Source organism: Physeter macrocephalus, chromosome 14, assembly GCF_002837175.3.
Source record: "Physeter macrocephalus isolate SW-GA chromosome 14, ASM283717v5, whole genome shotgun sequence".
NCBI lineage: Eukaryota > Metazoa > Chordata > Mammalia > Artiodactyla > Physeteridae > Physeter > Physeter macrocephalus.
Genome location: NC_041227.1, coordinates 48,595,915 through 48,614,218, shown reverse-complemented (window position 1 = coordinate 48,614,218; position 18,304 = coordinate 48,595,915). Strand labels below are relative to the sequence as shown.

The window sequence follows — 18,304 nt, the reverse complement described above, 5'->3', positions numbered from 1 at the left end:
TCTTCCCTGCACCTTGCGGATGAAAAGAGCCCAAGTGTGACAAGTGCAGATTGCCAAGCTCAGGAATTATTCATCGGCTCACTGCTACCTCCACAGACAGCTGGCAGAAGGTCGAGAAGGAAAGATCAGACACGGACTGGGCTCATCGCCGCCCTCAGGACACCCCAGGGAGCCTCCCTTGTCACATGGGGCTGAGGCCCCACAACGGGGCTCAAGGCCATGCCGACACACTGGGTATCTGGCTCAGCACTGGGAGTGGGCGGGAGAGGAAAAGGAAGTGACCCAGGCCTCCAAAGCCTGGAGGGATGGGGGATGGGACAGAGAAGGAGGGAAAGGAGGTGAGCCCACAAAACTGTGGTGGTGGCACGCCCAGGGCCAGGTGAGAGGGCCACCGCCCAGATGCAAAGGGACCCCAGACCAAGCACTGGAGAGCACTGGAGAGCCAGCGATGGGGCTGGGCCTCCAGACACCAGGCTGCCCCGGAGAAGGGCAGGGGCAGGAGGCTGCTGAACAGGGGTGGCTTTTTCACTAAAAGGCCACGTGGCCAATGCTCCGAAGGAACTCCTCCTGCCCAGGCCCAGCCCTCAGCTCAGCGCACACCAGGCCAGGCTCGTGGCCCCATCTTAGGGTGCCTGAGGTGAGGCCCTCTAACCCCGGGGGGCTGAGGACTCCCCAGGAGGGACTGGGGACCCAGCACCCAGGCTGGCAAATGCAGAGGCAGCAGCAAGGGGTGGGGGGGACAGCACACCCCCACCAGCCTCCCCAACATGCTCCCACCCATACCCTGTGCTCAAAGGCAAGTGGCTTCTGTGCTCAACTACCCAGCCATCCAAGGGAGGGGCAGGCCTGTTGCTGTGTGGGGACCCCTGCCTTCATAAAAGGAGTAGCCTCACGGATACTTCCAGAACAAGGCCAAAGAGTCCAAGGCGTTTGCTGCTAACTGGCTGGAGCCCAGGCCCAAGGGTGGAAGAGCAAAGAGGACCCCACCTGCGTCTCAGGGTCTGGAACCCAGGCTTCGTATCCACCAACAGACGTTCCTGGTGGCCCACCCGGAGAACAAGAGAGGCACTGGTCCCTGGAGATGCCGGGAGCACAGCTGGGAGAGCTGGCACCACATTGAGGAGGGCACAGAGCCACAGCCACGGAGGTCGAACCCCTGGAGTCCAGGCTCACGCTCGGCTACTCAAGGCGCATTGCTCCTCTCTCCAGGCCTCAGCTTCCCCATCTGTCAAATGAGATACTCAGCCAAGAGAAGGCCAGGGGCCCTTCTGGCTCTAACGGTCTGTGTCTAGTCCAACGTCTCTTCAAGGTGACAGAGCTGGGCTCGTGACCTGTCCTGGGAGCTGGGACAAATTCCAAGGCAGAGGAAGCCACATGCTCTGGCCACAGAGATGGGGAAGCACAGAGCCAGGAGACTGAAGCACACACCTGGCCGGGACCTCGGAGGCCTGAGTCTTCCACGCCTCCTCCCCAGGCAGGAAGCGAAGGCAGTGCCTCCACTGACACCCTCCCCACCCCACCCCCGCCCCACAGTCCATGGCTTATCCTAAAAACCCGTGTGAAAACCTAGAGGAGGCCATCCTGGGCACTCAATCCACACATGGGTTTAGAAAGCTGGGGCCGAAAGCACCCCAGAAAGAGAGGCCTGGGTGCTGGGCATCCAGACCTGCACCAGAGCACTGGCTGCCCACAGCTGGGCACTCCCCCCCCCCCATCTCAGGGAACACATGCCAGCTCCCTGGGTGTCCCAGGACCCACTGCTTGAGCCGGCCTCCAGGGGACTGGGGAAGCTGGAATGAGCTTCAGTTGGGACCCTTGTCACCCCATGCTTCTCCCACGTGGTGTCACCAGCTGAGGGCAGGAAGCTCAGTCCAGCAGCTGCCACACTGGCCCCAGCAGTGTGGCCTTAGCACTCCCTCCAGGGAGGGAAGACCCACCCACCTAGACCTGGAAATGCAGGCCCATGGGGTGACCCTAAAATACTGAAGGTCAAGTGGCCATCCCCTAGAAGTGACAAGCCCGCCCCTCCAGCCCCGCCACTGCTAAGCAGACTTCAGGAGGCTTCAGGGCAGCTTCCTCCATGGACCCCACAGGGCTCTCTGGCCCAGTTTCTTCCCGTGGATTTGTTTTGCTCTGATGTGCTTCATTAAGAAACAAGGAAGAGGACTTCCCTGGTGGTCCAGTGGTTAAGAATCCACCTGCCAATGAAGGGGACACGGGTTCAATCCCTGGTCTGGGAAGATCCCACATGCTGCGGGGCAACTAGGCCCGTGTGCCACAACTACTGAGCCCACGTGCTGCAACTACTGAAGCCTGCATGCCTAGAGCCCATGCGCTGCAACAAGAGAAACCACTGCAATGAGTAGCCCGCACACCACAATGAAGAGTAGCCCCCGCTTGCTGCAACTAGAGAAAGCCTACACACAGTAACAAAGACCCAGCGCAGCCAAAATTTAAAAAAAAAAAAAAAAAAAAAAAGAAAGAAAGAAAAAGAAACAAATAAGGCTGAGACTCTAGGGTTAGGAGAGACTGGGCAGCAGCATGTTGGGGCAGCGCTCTCATCCTACAAGGAGTGCCAGGGCCCCCAAATTCCACTGGGCTTTATCTTGGGCAACAGCCCAGAGGACCACAGACTGATTCTCGTTTAGAGGCACCCAGGCAGGAGCTCTGGAGGAACACCGTCTTACAGCACCTGAGCCCGAGCAGCACTCGAGAGTGTACGTGTGCCGGCAACGGCTGCCTGCACACTCAACTGTGACCAGGCTGCGACTGACACGGGCGCCAGGGCCCTCGGCATCTCATGTTGCTTGTGTTTGTAAGTGGCCCTGGGGCCTCCATCCTAAAGCAGAAATAAAGAAAACTACAGAACACAGAAAAAGAGAAAATACCAAAACATCCCAAATTCAGAAGTCTCAGGCTCGCTTATGCAAAAGCACAGAGAGAATGGTCTCTGTGACACCCACACCAGCAGTGGAAGGGGATGCCCAAGGCTCGGCCACCGGAAGCTGTGGTAACAGCACCCCATCCATCACCTGCTCACGGGAGAAGAACCTTGTGATGTGCACTTGGTATGGTCACACTTACAAAAGGCAGCAAGACACGAGGATCTCTCTCCTCCCTCCCTCCGTCCTCTCCTCAATTTATATAACAAGCGTGTGCTACATTTATATAGTGGCAAGGCTTGAGGTTTTTGGGGTTTTTTGTAAAAGAGCCAGAATTAAGATTGCTTGCTTGACAAATCATTTTCCTCTATTGACTATCCCCACTTCTCACTGAATCTGCATTTGACCTACTTGTGAGGTGCTGGCTTTTAAAATATACATCTACCCTAAAGGCATAAAAGAGAGAAATGCTGGACTTGGCTATTGAATATTTAATGGAGGTCATGCCCGTCAGGTTACACACTGTTTGCTGGGGGCTCACTGATGCCCAAGTTGGCCGAATCCCACTCCAAGGGGGCCCAGCCTCCGAGGCCGAGCTGCTGGGCTCCAGGGAACTGTGAATCCTGCATCCCTGAGCCTGTGCCACAGAGGGAACGCCCTGGCCACGGCCAGGAGCACCCTGCCCACAGTCATTTCTCTCAGAGGAGCCAGCAGGCAAGACAGGTCAGAGCCCACGTCACACGCTCTCTGAGGAGACCCCTGACCTGCAGTCCCAAAACGGACGGAGGCAGAGAAGACGATCCTGATTGGAAACCCGCGCAGCCCCACCCCGTCCACTCCCTTCGGAGCAGCCCAGCAGCCTCAGCCCTCGGCGCTGGTTAGGAGGCAATGCTCTGACAGGGCCGCTGAGGTTCTCCTGCCCTCCTGTGCCTGGCCCTCATGTTCAAGACAGATTCGAATGCACTGCGCAGCAAAACATCGTGGGTCCAGGGCAGGCCGCCCGCCCCCTTGATAGAACCGTGCACATGGACTTGAAAACGGCTATAAGGAACGAGGGTTGAGGAAGTCAGGCTCTCAGGCAAGGCTGTAGACGGAAATGCATTCTGTAGCCACGTCTCACTCCAGCTCCGTACATTCTCTGGAAAGGCCTGCACCTGGCTCCTTTCTATCACCTTCCCAACTTCCACAAACACACGAGGAAACGGAACACGAGAAACGCACGGCCACTGGAGACTAGAAATGCAAAGGGTTGAGTGTCCCAAGCTAAACGCAAGATGTATTCTGTCAAATTTCCCCATTTGAAATCTAAACGCAAAAGCATAGAATTTTCTGTACACAAACATTTGCAATCAACATAATCAGAAATAATTTTCACTCTGAAATTATCCATTTAAGTGATTCTGTTTCACTTAAACCTTCACCTCTGCCCTCTTTTCTCTTTTGTATTCTACAGTTTGTCAAATCCTTGACCTAGAAGAGGCCTTAGACATCACCAATTACAAATGAGGAAACAGAGGCCCAGAGGCCCAGAGACCTGTCCAAGCAGCGGATGTGCAGAACTGTGCTGACATGTGTGGGAGTGCTGGCTGCTTCTGACTTAGCTTTCCCCACATAAGACTTTACGACGCCCGGTGTACACCTGGAGATGGGAAACCCTCTGGCACACACAGGGAATAAAGGAAAAGCAAGGGGTCTGGGTCATTCCCACCCTCAGATCTCAACCAGCACCCAGCTCTCAGGGCCCTGACCCCTGGGTGCCTCCCAGTCCTAGAATGTGGCTTAGAAACAGAATTTAGGGTGACATAGAGGACTCAAACGAGGCTCACTAAGAAACAAACGCAAGAGGACGTGCGAAAGGACCCCAGCACATGAGGCTCCTGGTTATTCTCATAGAACAAACGTGCTTCAAATTCACCTAAGGTGGGGGGGGGGTCCCCACCAAGCTCCACGAATAAGCGGAGATGGCTCACAGGGACCGTTCAGCTCAGCAGGACAGGGGCCTGCTTGGAGCAGATGCCACATCAACTGTGCAGACAGAAACAGGCATCGGGCCACCCCAGGGTGTGGGGCAGTTGTGGGCAGGATATCGTGGGTGGACCTACCAGCCAGAGAGCCACCCGTCCAGGTCACAGCGCTATGAACACCTCTGTCACAAGGCAAGAGGGCAGCCATGTGTCCAGATTTCTCAGGTACTTCCCTCCCTACAGACACTCCAGTTACAGAACACCTGCACATAAATCCCTTACAGATGCCACACTACTTAGCTTGGTGGAGAGAGAGAGAGAGAGAGAGAGAGAGAGAGAGAGAGAGAGAGAGAGAGAGAGAGAGAAACTAGGAAGTCAACTTGACATGGAAACAGGCGGAAACCACGACGGCCTGGGAGAGAAGCACCAGTAGGAAGAGCCCAGGGTCCCTGGCCGCAAACCTTCCCACAGTGGTTCTGCCAGCCTGGAGGCGAGGCCCCCTCCAGGTCCAGAGTCTCCAGTCCCCTGGACGCCAGTCACTCAGCTCAGGCAGGCAGGACATTCTGCAGCCAGGATGCCCCGCCAGGGGTTCACACCACGCCCGCTGCTCCCAGGGGTGCCCGAGCCCTCCCCAGCAGCTGCCCCACAGCCACTGCCCTGCTGGCTCCAAGGCGGCCTCTGTTCTCTTCCTATGCTGGGCCCTGCCGGCAGATCCGGTGCAGAGTTCCCCCTTCCTTCTTGCTGGGGCTGAAGAGCAGGCCCATGGCTCCTCTGCACCCTCGCCCACCTCCCCTCCTCACCGAGGACTGCCTGGCGCCCAGCACTGCCTGCCTCTCTGTTACCTGTTTCGAAAAACCTACCTTGGCCTATGTAGTGGCAGTGATGGGCTGGCCCAGCTCATCACCTCCAGAACCAGCCCCAACGGAGCCTGACTTGTAACACCAGGCCAGGATCCTGGAAGCCAACCACTGAGGAAACTAAAACCCACAGAACATAATACGGATGACGAGGAGAGATGAACGGTACACACCCCTGTTCAGACGCCTCCCTGATGCCACGAGCCCATCCCAGACACACATGGAGGATGGTACTGAACTCTGGAGCTGGGTTCTCCAGGCTTGAGGGCATCAGGTTTCTTGTACGATAACTCGATGGCTGCCCAGGAAGCTGTGCCCCTCCCCCTTGGCACAGGCTCCAGTGCCCAGAGTTGCGAACCGGCCCTCCAGGGCCTGTCCTAAGAAGTGTCCGTCTGGGAAGCCGGGGGCACTGAAGGGCCCAGCTTCCACACCCCACCCTCTGAGGCCGGCCCAGCAACCAGAGCTACCTGCCAGCAGCATGAGGTTTGCGGCAAGTGAGGGAGAGTGTAATAAGTGACAAACAGAAACAAAAACAAATTCTGAGGCGGACAAAAAAGCATTCTTGGTACATTCTTTCTAAAAACAAAGTACAAAAGTAAAATAAAGACTACTAAGAGCCATTTCTAATTCCTGCAACAACCCAGCACCAGGCACTGTGTAGGGGAGGGCTCATGTTCCTCAGCTTCCTTAATTCTCACAACTCCTCCTCTGTGACTCCGCTCAGAGAGGTACATTAACTAACCCCAAATCGCAGGGCAGGTTAAGTTGTGGGTAGAGTCAAAGTCAGGCCTGAGTCCAAAGTCTAACTCAGCCACCAAGAAAAATGCCCCGTACCCCCAACACCCACATCCCACCAACTCAAGACCGGAATGTGCTGGGTGCTCTGCAGTCTGGGGAGAGCACCAGTGCTCGAGGTGGCCTGCTGGCACCCTGGCCACACAGACCCCTCCCTGGGTGCCACACAGAGTCAGCTCCTCTAAAGGACTTTAAAGATTCCTGGCCCAATGAAAGCTGTCCTTGAGCATCCCTGGAAAGCAGCCATGTGCACCCACTCCAGGGTAACACAGCCACAGACAAGCCATAAGGAGCTGGCATCTCTGGGTTCCCATAAAACTCTATTTGCAAAACCACGCAGGTGGACCGCAGCTTTCTGACTGTTGCTCGAAACCAAGACCAGTCACTGTCCTGCTGGCCAAGAGCAAGTGAAGGCTGCCCGTGCGGTCGGGGGAAAGAGGAACTGCTCTGCAGTTGACGACCACTTCCTCCCAGCCACCCTCAGACGGCTGACAGGGGGACGGCTGACGGCTGTGTCCGATGCCCCGAACAGCTCTCCTCACTAAAGGCAAGCCCTCCCTCAGGGCTTCCCTGCTCAGGTCCGAGGAGCCCTGTGGAGAGGTGACCATGGCATCCACGGCAAGAGAACCCCCACTGCAATGGGCCACCACCTGCCCACGGCCTGAGCCAGGCGTGGGGTCAGGGCTGAGAATATGCTCGGAGCCAATCCTCAAGCAAAGCGTGAGACGAAATGCACAGTGGCTCGGGACCCCCACTCCTGGCCTCAGACCGGAGACCCAGCCCTCTCACTGGAGCTCACGATGCTCTCAGCCTTTCGCCTCTGACTTAGTCACACGGAACATAAACATAATCTGCCGTTTCACTCTAAGTAATCCCCACTTCTCCTGCCAAGCGGCTTAAAAGATAGTCCTTCCACCCACACCCCCATCACTTAGCCCTGTCTGTAAAACTCCTTTCACTATCTTTCTAATCCTGAAACTCTAGCCAACAGAAAGTACGCTGGGAGTTGGCACAGGCAAAGAACTGCAGAGGACATGGCATGTCATCAGAAACACCTCGACGGCCCCACCCCTCAAAGACCCATCTGATGCCATCACATCTGCAACCCCAAAGCCAGGACAATGGCCCTGTTGAAGGGCAAAAGCTCAGGTGAAACACACAGTTTTCTCCAGGCCTGGCTCAGCTGCAGAGACTGACCACCCCCCTACCCCAAATCCTACTTAATCTGAGTGGTTTCCAACCACCAAGTAGTATTTCCTGTTTCCCTTTTATTCCTAAAGCATCTCCACACTGAAACAGGGACTGATTCAGCTCTGAACAAACTCTAACCTGTTTTCAACAATGCCACTGGGCCAGGTACCATGGAATACAGAGAGATATAACCCAAATGAATCACATGTCGAGTATTTACAAAGCACTTCTGGGAAGGAGTGTTACACCTGGCCTGCCCCTGATGGAACAGGGGAGAGAAAAATGACCCAGGATAGCAGGTGAACAGATGCCAAAATGAATAACACAGACACAGCCCTACTGGGGAAGCACCAGGAGGAAGTGAGAATTCACACTTGGGCTACCTACAGAGAGAACTTCGCAGCAGCAAGGGCCCCGAGTCAGAACTGGAGACAAGAGGGTAAGGGTTTAGCGGCTTGGGGCACCGTGGGCAGTGGGTCCCAGTTACAGCCCAGCTCCCCACCCTCCCTAACAACCTGTCTGTCAGCTATTTAACAAAACACTCCTCCAGAAAAATGTCCTGACACCACCCCTCCCACAGGGCTTCATGACTGAGCTCCCCACCAGATATTGTGCCTTTAACAGCAAGCTCCAGGTACTCTCCCAGTGAACTCCAAACCCGTCAGGCTCCTGAAAGATTCCAGACCTTCCACTTCTTGGAACTCCTCCCCCTGATCTCCCCACCCAACCCCGACCCAAGCACTACTCTGCAAGCCCAGGTGCTCAATAAACAGCAGACAAATTCCCAGCAGGAAATCTTCCACCAGGTGCGTCCAGCCCTGTGAATATCTGCGAGGTATGCTTTCATCAATCTTAACTATGAGGTCGGGGCTTGGAGATTTTTACATGTGAATCAACATCCTGTTTCTCTTCCATCACATAATTGCTGGCATCCCACTCTTCCAAACACCCCTTTCCCTCCACCCTCATCCTCAGATTCCTCACTCAAGGTTTAACTATCTAGGAGTGAATCTCTGGGACATTCTTTCATCAGAACCAAAGGGGGAAAAAACTGAGAAGAATGAGTACCTTATACATTTTCTCATTTGAGGTAAAACACTCTACGACCATGACTAATAGGAATTAGCATTACTCTTTCTGGCAAATTCACATCTGTGGCTGAAACTAACCCATATTTAACTATCAACTATTTTATGAGACAGAAACTGTATCTGCTGCATTACCTTTATGTTCTAAATTTCAATTTTACAGTTGGGAAATCAAATGTGGTTAAGTGCATGATGGTGAAAAAAAGCAACTTCAACATAGACATACTCTGATAAATTACCCTCCCCAAAGGACTACTATACAGTAAAGCATAATTTTTTTAAGTAGTCTTGAGACAGTAAAGACTTAACTGGGCAAACTATAGTTAATCAGCTCTGAATAATTGTCTCAGTGCTGAACAGACAGCCATTGCCTCAAAACAACCCAATGGACAAGAGCAATGTAAAATCGGACTCAATATACAAAAGAGAAACGCTCAAGTTGAAATGCAAGTGAATGACCACTAAGGTCCACTGTTTAAACAGAAAAACAAAACAGTAAAACATACACCCACGCTACAAAAGGAAAATCATAGCTAACAAAAGCTTATTTCTATCCTGGAGATGACTGTCATTTTCTGGGAGGTCAACTCTCTAAGAGTGGAGAGTTTGGTCAAATGAGCAATGGAAATAGCTGGGAGGGGTGGGGGGTACCAAAGCGCTGGCATCTCAAACCCTGATTTCTACCCATGACTGGCGGTTTTGTGGTAACTCGAGTTCTCATTTCCCGATCATAAGGTCATGCCACACAGAGGATGGTGTGTGTCAGGCTTCTGGATCTTGAAGAGGCATCTGAATCTTTCTGGGAAGCCTATGCCTGGCAAATGCTGGGCTGGCAAGGCACAAAGCCAAGTGCAATTATGCAGGCTCGAGTGAAAGACACAGGAAAGTTAGAATAAGGTTTGTGAACTGCCTAGGATAAATACAGGTAACAACTATTCTTCCAACAGAGCCTTTTCTGAGTTTCAATGTTGTTCAGCTCCAGAGATATTCTTCAGCCACACAGTCTTGTAAAGGTAATAATCAAAATAGTTTCTAGTACCATCTGCACAACAGTATGAGCATTTAATCTGATGAAAGGCAATCAGCAAACCAAGCTAGAGATTCCTATCCTTTTGAGAGGGCAATAGGAAAACTAGGTTAATTAGAAAGCAGACTGAAAAAGATTTCCTATTTTGCCCTTCCTTAACACCCCTAAGCCACCCCTTAATATGAGCAACATTCCGTTTGAAAAATCACTCTATGGACGGCACTTGCTGAGTGGCTGCGTGTTGCGGCTGAAACGATGGAGCACCAACTCTCTAAATGCAAGTCACTGGGAAAGGCTGGCCACCCGTGTCAACCCCCCACACCAACGTTAATTAAGTCAAACGTCTGGAATGTGAGAAGATGAGTAGAACACCAGGGTTCTCGGATTCCAGAGCCACTAAGTACACTGAGACGGAGAAGAGGTGTTCTCACACCAGGGGCAAAACAATCTGGGGAGGAAAAGAAAGTAGATCCACAACAGAGTCTGGGGTCTGCGAAACCTCCTCCCCGAAGAGCAGAGAGGGCGAGACAGAGACACCCCGAGGTGGACTGGCTGGGGATCTTCGAGGGTGGTGGGCGCCAGGGCACCATCCTCTCCTTCCCCGGGCCCAGGTCAGGGAGTCGGGGGGCTCGGGTCGGGCTGGTGACGAGGGGAGCGCGGGGCTCGGAGCCGGGGCTGGTCTCCTTAGCGTGGGGCAGGGGGCGTGCGGCGGGCCGCCGACCAGCGCGGCCCGAACCCTCCTGGCTGGCCCGCGCAGCCCTCACCTTGTCCGAGTCCAGGTCGGGGTCGGCCTGGCACAAACGGTACAGGAAGGATTTCGGATCCCGGCACAGCGTCTGCCGAGTGGTGAGGAAGTAGGTGCCGCCGACGTTGAGCCGGACCCACTTGGACACGCTGCCGGGGCGCTGGGCTAAGGCGCCGAGTCCCGCGCTACAGCGGCGGCACAGGCTGCCCCCCAGCCCCGCCCCGAGGCCGCCCGGGGCCGGCGGCAGCAGCTCGCAATGATTCTCCGCCATGATCCCAGCAAGCCCCGCCACAGCTCCTCTCTACCGGAAGCGTCCGGCCTTTAATACAGTCCTCCGAGCTCCGTCCCGCCCACAGGTCTGCCCTCGTAAAGCGCCCACTCCGACGTCACGCGGGAGGCGGAAGTTCAGGTCCGCAAAAGCGGCCGGCTGTGCTACCTTCCGGCCGGAGCCCGGCGCAGCGTGATCCGATGACGCCGGTGACAGCGGGCCGCGGCGGAGCCGGGCGTCGGCCTCTAGAGGAGTTCGCTGGCCTCCGCCGGGCACCTGCGTGCCCGGACGCCCGGTTCCCGGCCCCGAATCCAGGTCACCCGACCCGCGCCCCGGCCAAAGGAAGAGCTACGTCAGCAAGCGTCTACACTCTACATGCTTTTTTATTACAAGACTACCGAGCATACGTGGAAAATTCATCATCCGGTAACTACATCTAAAGCACAAATATTCGAAAAAAAGAATAAACAGATTCATTAAATTATGATATGATTAAATCATCGACCAAATAGAAAATTTATATAATAAAGCCAGAAAAAAAGTTGTAAAATATAGTTTACAATAATTATTCACATTCAAGGCTGTACATCAATACATACAACAACGTGGCCCCGAACATGAATTCAATCCAAATAATTCATATATTAGATTTTAAATAACACAGACTGAACTAGAGGCCAACAATAGCCAGCAAATAACCTTATATAAGAATAAAAATACAAAAGTGTATATCCTAATATCATTGCATTATTTGTTTTCATAAGTTTTTTTTTTAATTTTTGCTTTGCCTGTACATCACAGTTACAGCTACAGACCAGGTAGAGAATATTATACATGTTCTAACTGACTGCCACCAACCTGAAAGACAGCTAACATACTACTGATTCAACCTATTTTGTGTTGTTAAAGAACAGCTACAGCAGCTCTAAATATTGCAAAAATTTGATTGCAATGTCCAAACTTATCATGACAGAGGCTTTTCATCAGCAAAATGACTCTTATTCATAGTCACTCAGCCAGATGGGTTAGACTAGGGTGGATTACACAGCTAAAAAACATTTTGCCTTTTGTAAAAAGTTCTCTGTACATAAAGTTTGGTATTTCTTCATATTGAAGAAATGAATTCTGGGGGAAATTCAGGTATACATGTAGGCTTGCCCACCACGCTGTCTGAGCTACAGATAAAACTGCCCTTTGCTGAAACAGCTTCCGCCCCAGACCAGTTCTCCACAGGCAGCCTAATTTACAACCCTGCAATCTTGGGCCAGCAGCCTGCACCCCTCAGAGGCTCTGGGAGTGACTCCTGCCCCGATTTAAGGCACTTGCCATGTAGTCTGCCTAAGAGACAAGGGCCACACCCACTTGAGTCACCATCAGTTCATGTTAGGTTTGGATAGGAAAAGAAACAATATGGAAAAACGCATATGGCACCATCTCCAAGAACAGTACCTTCACCATGTTCTCATAGTGGCTGCAGCCTCTGCCTCATTCTGTGGACCAACCTGGGGAGAAGGGGATTTGGGGTGTCAGAGGGAAGGTAGGAAACCTACTTCTGCACAATCCAGCCATAATCTCTGGCATAGCCAAGTGGCACTGAGCATGGCACCTAGAAAAATCTTTCATGCATGTTTCACCTCAGAATTGACAGACCCCAAACTGAAGTGGAGAAATTAAGAATGAAACCAAATTTGGGTGGTCTGTACTTCAAGACAACTAGGCAACCTGCAACACTGTGGGCGAGGAGAGGGGAGGAGAAATCATTAAATCCTTGTCAGCCAGGACAATCACATTCTACAATGAAAAAGCCTGGCCAGCGTGCTCTACTGAACTGCTAAGACCTTCTGACTAAGTCCCGCGATTTGAAGAACACGGGGGCAAACACACTTCTGTAAAATCTAGTTGTCTACATGGTTTCTTTTTCAAGTAGAGCCTTTGCTCTTTTACTGATTCCAAATGGCCCAATGTACTTTCTGAGTCTATAAACTTAATTACAACTCATCCACTAAATATGTGGCAAGGTCAGTTCAACACTTTTAATCTCTGCTGACTGTGCAGATGCAAATTCAGTACCATTGTGGACACAAAGTACAAGACTCTGTAAATATCACCAAGCACTTGAAAGCCATAGCAGCAGGGATGGGAAGGTAACATGCAAGCACAACCAGGTTCTTTCAATAAAATAAGGAAATTGGCTTTTGGAAAAATATGTCACAAATGGCCTGCAGTAATGACATTTTAGCATTAAAAAAAAAAAAAAGAGCAGTCTTATTCAAACATTCTTGGGAACGCACAGCTTACCAGAAATTGATTTGTTCAGGATCTGTAGGACACAACTAAGAAAGTTCTGTACTGGAATTCTGAACATCTAAGCATCAGACCAAGACAGAGGAGAAGAGAGACTATACTAGTTTTAAAATGAACAAACTCTTTGACCCCAAAATACCACTTCTAGGAATCTGGGCAGGGTGGGGGCAAGGGAGATCAGAGTCAAAAATCAAAGATTTATAAGGATATTAATCACAGCATTATATAAATAGTGAAAAACCAGAAACCATCTAAATGTTTTATAGCAATGAAATGGTCAGATAAATTATGATAAAAATTATTAACCATTAAACTCTACAATCATTAAAAACAAGGTTTTTGAACGACATTAAGATAAATACCAAGTGAAAAAAGCGGGGTGCAAAATGGTGCATGTTGCAATGTTCCCACTTCAGTTACAAAAGCAAACACACGTGTGCGGGTGGGGAGGAGGGGGCAGCAGGCTAGGCACCAAGATGCTCGCAGTGGTCTTTCCTGGGCGCTGAGCCTCCAGTTGATTTTTTTCAGAAAACAAATGTTTTAAGAAAGTACAAAATCACCTGGAACCCCATGCTGGCACCCTGTCCTCGGGGGTCTGTGCCACAGACTGTCTCCTACAATTCCTTCAGGACTGCACCACAAATACCACAGAGTAGCCCCCAAGGGGGCTGGGGTAGGTGCAGCTCCTGTCAGCTCTGGCATGACCCCAAGAGCCATCTTTCCCAAAGCAAGTCTGTAACCAGCCTCCCGAGTCAAGGTTCAGGATGGCAGGCACGCAGGGTGCCACTCACAGGGTGGGGTTTTGTGCTCCACATGGGGCTGCCCATTGCCCACTGGCCTGGTCAGGTCCACAGAGGGAAGGAAACCCCATCCAAACCCAGCTTCCTCACGTTCCCAGAGAGGCAAGGCACAGCGGGCTGTCTGGGCCAGCAGAGACTTGGCCCTCCTGGCCGTCCTCCCTCCACTCTGTGCCAAGAGAGGCTGCATGGTGTGAGACCATCACTGCTTGACAGGTGCTGGCTTTGGTGCTTATCCCTGTCTTGTCCCCTCTCAGTAAGACACTCCTGGATCTATTAAACACCAGGGCATTTTCTTTCTCACCTTGGTTAAGACCACATTTATATATATTTCTAGGTATGTCTGCATGTGTACAGAGACTGACACCTGCGTCCACGTCTTAGAACATAAGGCACCTGCATGCCAGGATGATGGCTCAAAGGATGAGGTGGATAAAACTAAAGATGACATGAGTAAGCACAGGGTAAGACTGGAATATATAGGGGCCTTAAAAAAACAAAAAGGAAAGAGGACTCTGAGCAGAGAACGGTGACCTACAAAGAAGGGTTCAGCTGTCAATGGCTCAGGTTGGGCAGTCACTTCAGCTCTGCCAGCTTCGAGCTCAACCCTGAACCCCTTATTCTCTGGTTTCGGAGGTTAAGATGGAGCTTGTCGGTTAAGCCTAGGAGGTAGTGGCGCTATCCAGAGGGAAGAATGCAAGGGAAGATTTGTCTCTCCCCGAGCAGCCCAGCAGAGTGCTCTTTTAAAAGCCAAATATCAGCTCTGCTTGTTTCCCTGCAACCAGACACCCAGGAAAGACCCTGTGCAGGAGCGGGCTCCTCACCCTCCTAACTGCACACGCACAGATGAGGACGCTCTGACGAGGGTAAATATAAACACAGGAGTGCGCCTGAAATCAAAGTCCTGAAAGAAAGGGTCAAGAAAGACTACTTTCTGGAAAGCATGTGAACACAGGCAAGACTTTTCCAAGGCGAGGAGGAGGAAAGGGGGCTCAGTCTATGACCACAGGCCCAGGGCACCCTGGGACGCCCCCAGGGCAGGCACCCCCTACACCTTGGTATCCTCGACACACACACACACACACACACACACACACACACAGCCCAAGCAGAAACCCCTGGCAAACCTGGCTCCCACCTCTGCTCCCATCCAACCCCTCTCCCTGTCCAAGCACCATGGGATTCTCCACATCCGAACCTTTTTCCTAGTTTAAGAGCCACTGCTATCATATCACTAAAACAGTTTAAGACATCCTTCCTCTACATGTGGACCAGTGGTCACACAGGGTGATGGATGGTTCGTTCGAGATAGGGACAGGGAAGTAGTCAGGCAGGGGACCTTTTCTGTGGGAGGTTCTGTTGGTGCCTTTGTGAAAGTCTAAAGGAAATGGCAAAGTCATCCCTCCCCTGGGGACAGAGCCATGTCTGTGAGCGGCAGCCTGCGGGCCCCAGCGCCTGCTCCTCTCCCACATGGAACTGAGGACTGCCCCCCAGGGACACCCTGGGCAGAGAGAAGAATGGCTGAGCCCTGCCTGGCTGACAGGCGTTCTCTGTTCAGGGGGCAGCAGCAAAGACAATCAACGGACCGGTAAGCCCTGGACCATCCTAAGTGCACAGCAGTGCGCAGCCTCTAAAGAGCTAAAGGAAATAAGCCTGAAACTGGAAGAGAGCGGGCTGGGGCTTGGGTTCAAGTGTGGTGTTCCTGCCCCTCATGCAAGGTGAGTGACACTTTTTCCCAGGCAAAGTCCACTTGATGGGGACCAGATGACCTGGCAACATGAGAAGGCTTTTTGATTTTCACTGTGCATATGTAAAAACGCTCTGAGTTAGACTATGAGAATGTTCAACTTTAGCAGGAAAAGTGTGCATGTGGCAGCTGGGAGTCTGCCCTCCTCCATGAGGCCTGGGTGTGATGGAGGACCGTCCAGTGTGCCGACTCCAGGCACCTCTCAGCCCTGATTTAACCCTCCACCTTTCAAACAAAACTCTCAGGAGGGGCCACCAGCTCTCACTCCTCCACAGGGAGGCCTCCAGGCCCATCTGATGCACTGCCCTGGCCTCACACTGGGAGGGGAGGCCATTGAGTCCCGCCTCCTGGTGCACCTGGTGTTCCTCCCGGGCAGGTACTCAGTTCCCCACCTCAGAGGGCAACGCTGCTCCGAGGGATGACACATCGGAATGCTTGGCTGGCACCTTCTAACACAGCAGCGACTCCATATTTCACCTGGACAACCTGTTCTACTTCTCAGTGCCCGAAGCCTGCCCGGCCAACACAACTCACAGACAGACAGCAAGGACCGCAGAAATCTCGCAGCCAGGGCTACTTGAGGAGGCAAGCACGGGCCGTGGGGACCAGGCCATATACTAGGGACACAAAGAAAGGAGCACACGGACAAAAGCCAAGAACCCTCCTGCCCCACAGAGCTCGGGGGCCACCCCAAGAGAGGTTGCCCGGCTCCCTGGTGAAAAGTTAGTTCCACGATGATCCGGGGGCAGAGAGAGCCCAGAGACATGCCTGGGTGGTCCCCTTGGCCACAGCAGGACCAGCAGGTGACAGGGCACGTGGCGGAGAGCTGGTGCCGCGAGTCTGTCTACGAGTCCAGGCGGGAACCAGGTGGATGTGTACGATGCTGGTTCCCATGGCAAGCAGAGTGCGAGAAGCTCCACATGGCACAGAGAGCAAGCAAAGCGACCCTGAATTCCTTTTCGTTATTGGTTTTGTTCTTTGTGTGGTTGGGTATTTTTCTTTTCTTTTAAATAAAAAAGCTGCAAGGTTCCGCCGTCTGCGTCCCCCTTGAGATGGCTGGCAGGTGGTCTGGAAGTGTCCAGGTGGCGGTGAGCCGTGCTGGGCACACGTCCTGCAGCGGGTGCAGGGTCGCAGGCGTCACTGCACGGCAGCGTCCGGGTGGCTCTGGTATCTGTGCCTCCACACCTCCTGGATCTTTTTGCACCATTTGTGAGCATTCCCACTCGGGTCCATCAGGTAATAGGTCCTATTCGGCTGCAGAGACAGAAACGTTTAACATTCTCCAGGGAGTCCCACCAAGACCAGCACCTCCACCCATCAGCGAGAAACTGTAAAAAGAAATCGCCGTCCACTGCAGCCACCACAAGTCCCTTCTGGAAGCACATGAGCATGTGAATTTTTTCCTTCCACATATGTGCAGAAATTAAACATACAGGTGATGACCTATAGCTCCCTGAGGTTACTCCCAAACTGAAAACAAGCACAGGCATCTCCCAGCCCAACTCTGAACTGAGCCATGAACATTGGAGTCCCTGGAAGGTGAGAAAGGGGGAGACCACTGCGCCCCGACTCCAGATGCCTCCTTGGGCCACAGCATTTGGATGCTCTGAATGGAGGCACAAAGGCCCAAAGGCCTCTTAAGTGCCCTGCAAGGGAGAACCCGTGGGGACAAACTCACCGTGTGGACAAAGAAGGTTTTAAAATTCTTGGCCTCTGGCCGGAGTTCTTGTGACCATGGAATTTCACCTTTCAAGACTTTGTTGACAGGATCTACATAATATAAGTGTGGCCCTTCTGTGAGCAGTAACTGTCGTCGCCGTGCAAATAAACCCTGATGCAAATTAAGAAGAAAAAGAAAGAAGACACTGCTTGTTAAGGCTCAGAAGTGGATGCTGACAGCACTTACTGCTGCCTTGGAGGTTGGACTGTCAGCGTAGCTCCAGGCACAGGGACCACTGCCGGCCACCTGCCCACTCACCTGGGACAGAGGGGCGTGCACACCTCCTCCTCACCTGGACCCAGCCCCTCAGGTCAGAGAGAAGCGGGCAGCACTCACTGCCCGGCCTGTCTCCCTCTGTGAGCTGGATCCCGATGCCCCTGTGCCGGGCGTCACAGGCAGCACACCCGAGGCCAGCACACCAGCACATGACCCTGTTGCTGAGTCAGCCAAGAGGGGCCTGCCCTTGGCAGTCAGGCCCCTGCCGCTTCTCCTGCCCTCTGCTCCACGCCGAGGCACAGTGTCCTGTCTGCTGGCAGTCCCACCACAAGCCACCTTCACAGAGGTTCTCATGGCAGAGATGCCCCAGGGTATGGGAGGCTGAGTGCGGCCAGCAATGCAGGCTGGGAGCCCGAACTGAGAAGGGCCCGTGGCAGCAGAGAGAGAACATTTGTGGAGTGTGATAATTTTGGACACGTTAATCCATTTAATTAATCCATAAGACATAATAAGTAAGATTTTCAAAAACAATTCTAATGAAGTAATAAACGACTTGCTGGGATTCATACAGAACCTCCTCAACCAGACAGAAACCTTGACCTCAGTGAACCCAGCCTTGGGCACAAATCGGAACCCTGGCTCCCCAGTCAGAAACGAGAATCTGCACTTCTGTCTGCCACGGCCTCTGCGTGCTTTCAAATAC

The 18,304-nt window shown here is 52.7% G+C and overlaps 2 protein-coding genes across 4 annotated transcripts in view; both read right to left on the bottom strand.

The window, feature by feature from the left end:
- The window catches only part of KCTD5 (potassium channel tetramerization domain containing 5), a 30,740-nt gene extending 19,877 nt beyond the window's left edge, over nt 1–10,863 (bottom strand). Inside the window, exon 1 of one of the 2 annotated variants that reach the window (XM_028499308.2) lies at nt 10,569–10,863. In XM_028499308.2, coding sequence (XP_028355109.1) covers nt 10,569–10,820 — 252 coding nt within the window. In that variant the 5' untranslated portion in view covers nt 10,821–10,863. The remainder of the gene's footprint in view (nt 1–10,568) is intronic. The other variant, XM_007100040.4, reaches the window with a different exon arrangement.
- Nucleotides 10,864–14,365: 3,502 nt separating this feature from the next.
- The window catches only part of PDPK1 (3-phosphoinositide dependent protein kinase 1), a 41,190-nt gene continuing 37,251 nt past the window's right edge, over nt 14,366–18,304 (bottom strand). For both annotated transcript variants that reach the window (XM_028497989.2, XM_028497988.2), the window contains exons 12-13: nt 17,344–17,496; nt 14,366–16,919 (exon numbers count right to left, since the gene is read on the bottom strand). In XM_028497989.2, coding sequence (XP_028353790.1) covers nt 16,803–16,919; nt 17,344–17,496 — 270 coding nt within the window. In that variant the 3' untranslated portion in view covers nt 14,366–16,802. The remainder of the gene's footprint in view (nt 16,920–17,343; nt 17,497–18,304) is intronic.